The sequence below is a fragment of the Penaeus monodon genome, chromosome 30 (genome assembly GCF_015228065.2).
Source record: "Penaeus monodon isolate SGIC_2016 chromosome 30, NSTDA_Pmon_1, whole genome shotgun sequence".
Lineage (NCBI taxonomy): Eukaryota > Metazoa > Arthropoda > Malacostraca > Decapoda > Penaeidae > Penaeus > Penaeus monodon.
In genome coordinates this window covers 31,411,727-31,412,046 of record NC_051415.1, presented here as the reverse complement: position 1 = coordinate 31,412,046, position 320 = coordinate 31,411,727, and the positions used below count along the sequence as shown (strand labels likewise).

The 320-nt window shown below is 45.0% G+C and overlaps 1 protein-coding gene across 1 annotated transcript in view; it reads left to right on the top strand.

The window, feature by feature from the left end:
• The window catches only part of LOC119592711 (alpha-2-macroglobulin-like), a 6,449-nt gene that overhangs the window by 624 nt on the left and 5,505 nt on the right, over nucleotides 1-320 (top strand). Inside the window, exon 2 of the mRNA XM_037941646.1 lies at nucleotides 27-162. Within this exon, the coding sequence (XP_037797574.1) occupies nucleotides 27-162 (136 nt within the window). The remainder of the gene's footprint in view (nucleotides 1-26; nucleotides 163-320) is intronic.

Genomic DNA, 320 nt, shown 5'->3' with positions numbered 1-320 from the left:
CAGATACAAATTGTTCGTTTTGACAGAGTCACCCGATTCAGCGATGGCTTCTCATCGCGAAATCCCATCTCTGTGAACGCCACGCTGCCGTCCCACGCCGTGCTTGGCGAGACGCTGCCCATTCTGCTCACCGTTCGCAACAACATGAACCAGAGCCTGTTCGTGAGTCATTTCATGCTTCATTGTGCTTCATATACGGCTTGAATCCTATCACTGAGTGCGATATTTTTTTTCGTTCAAATAGGGTATTGATTCTGTCATTGAATACGGTACGATTTTTTTTTCAAATACTCTTAATCCTGTGACTGAGTACTATGTGA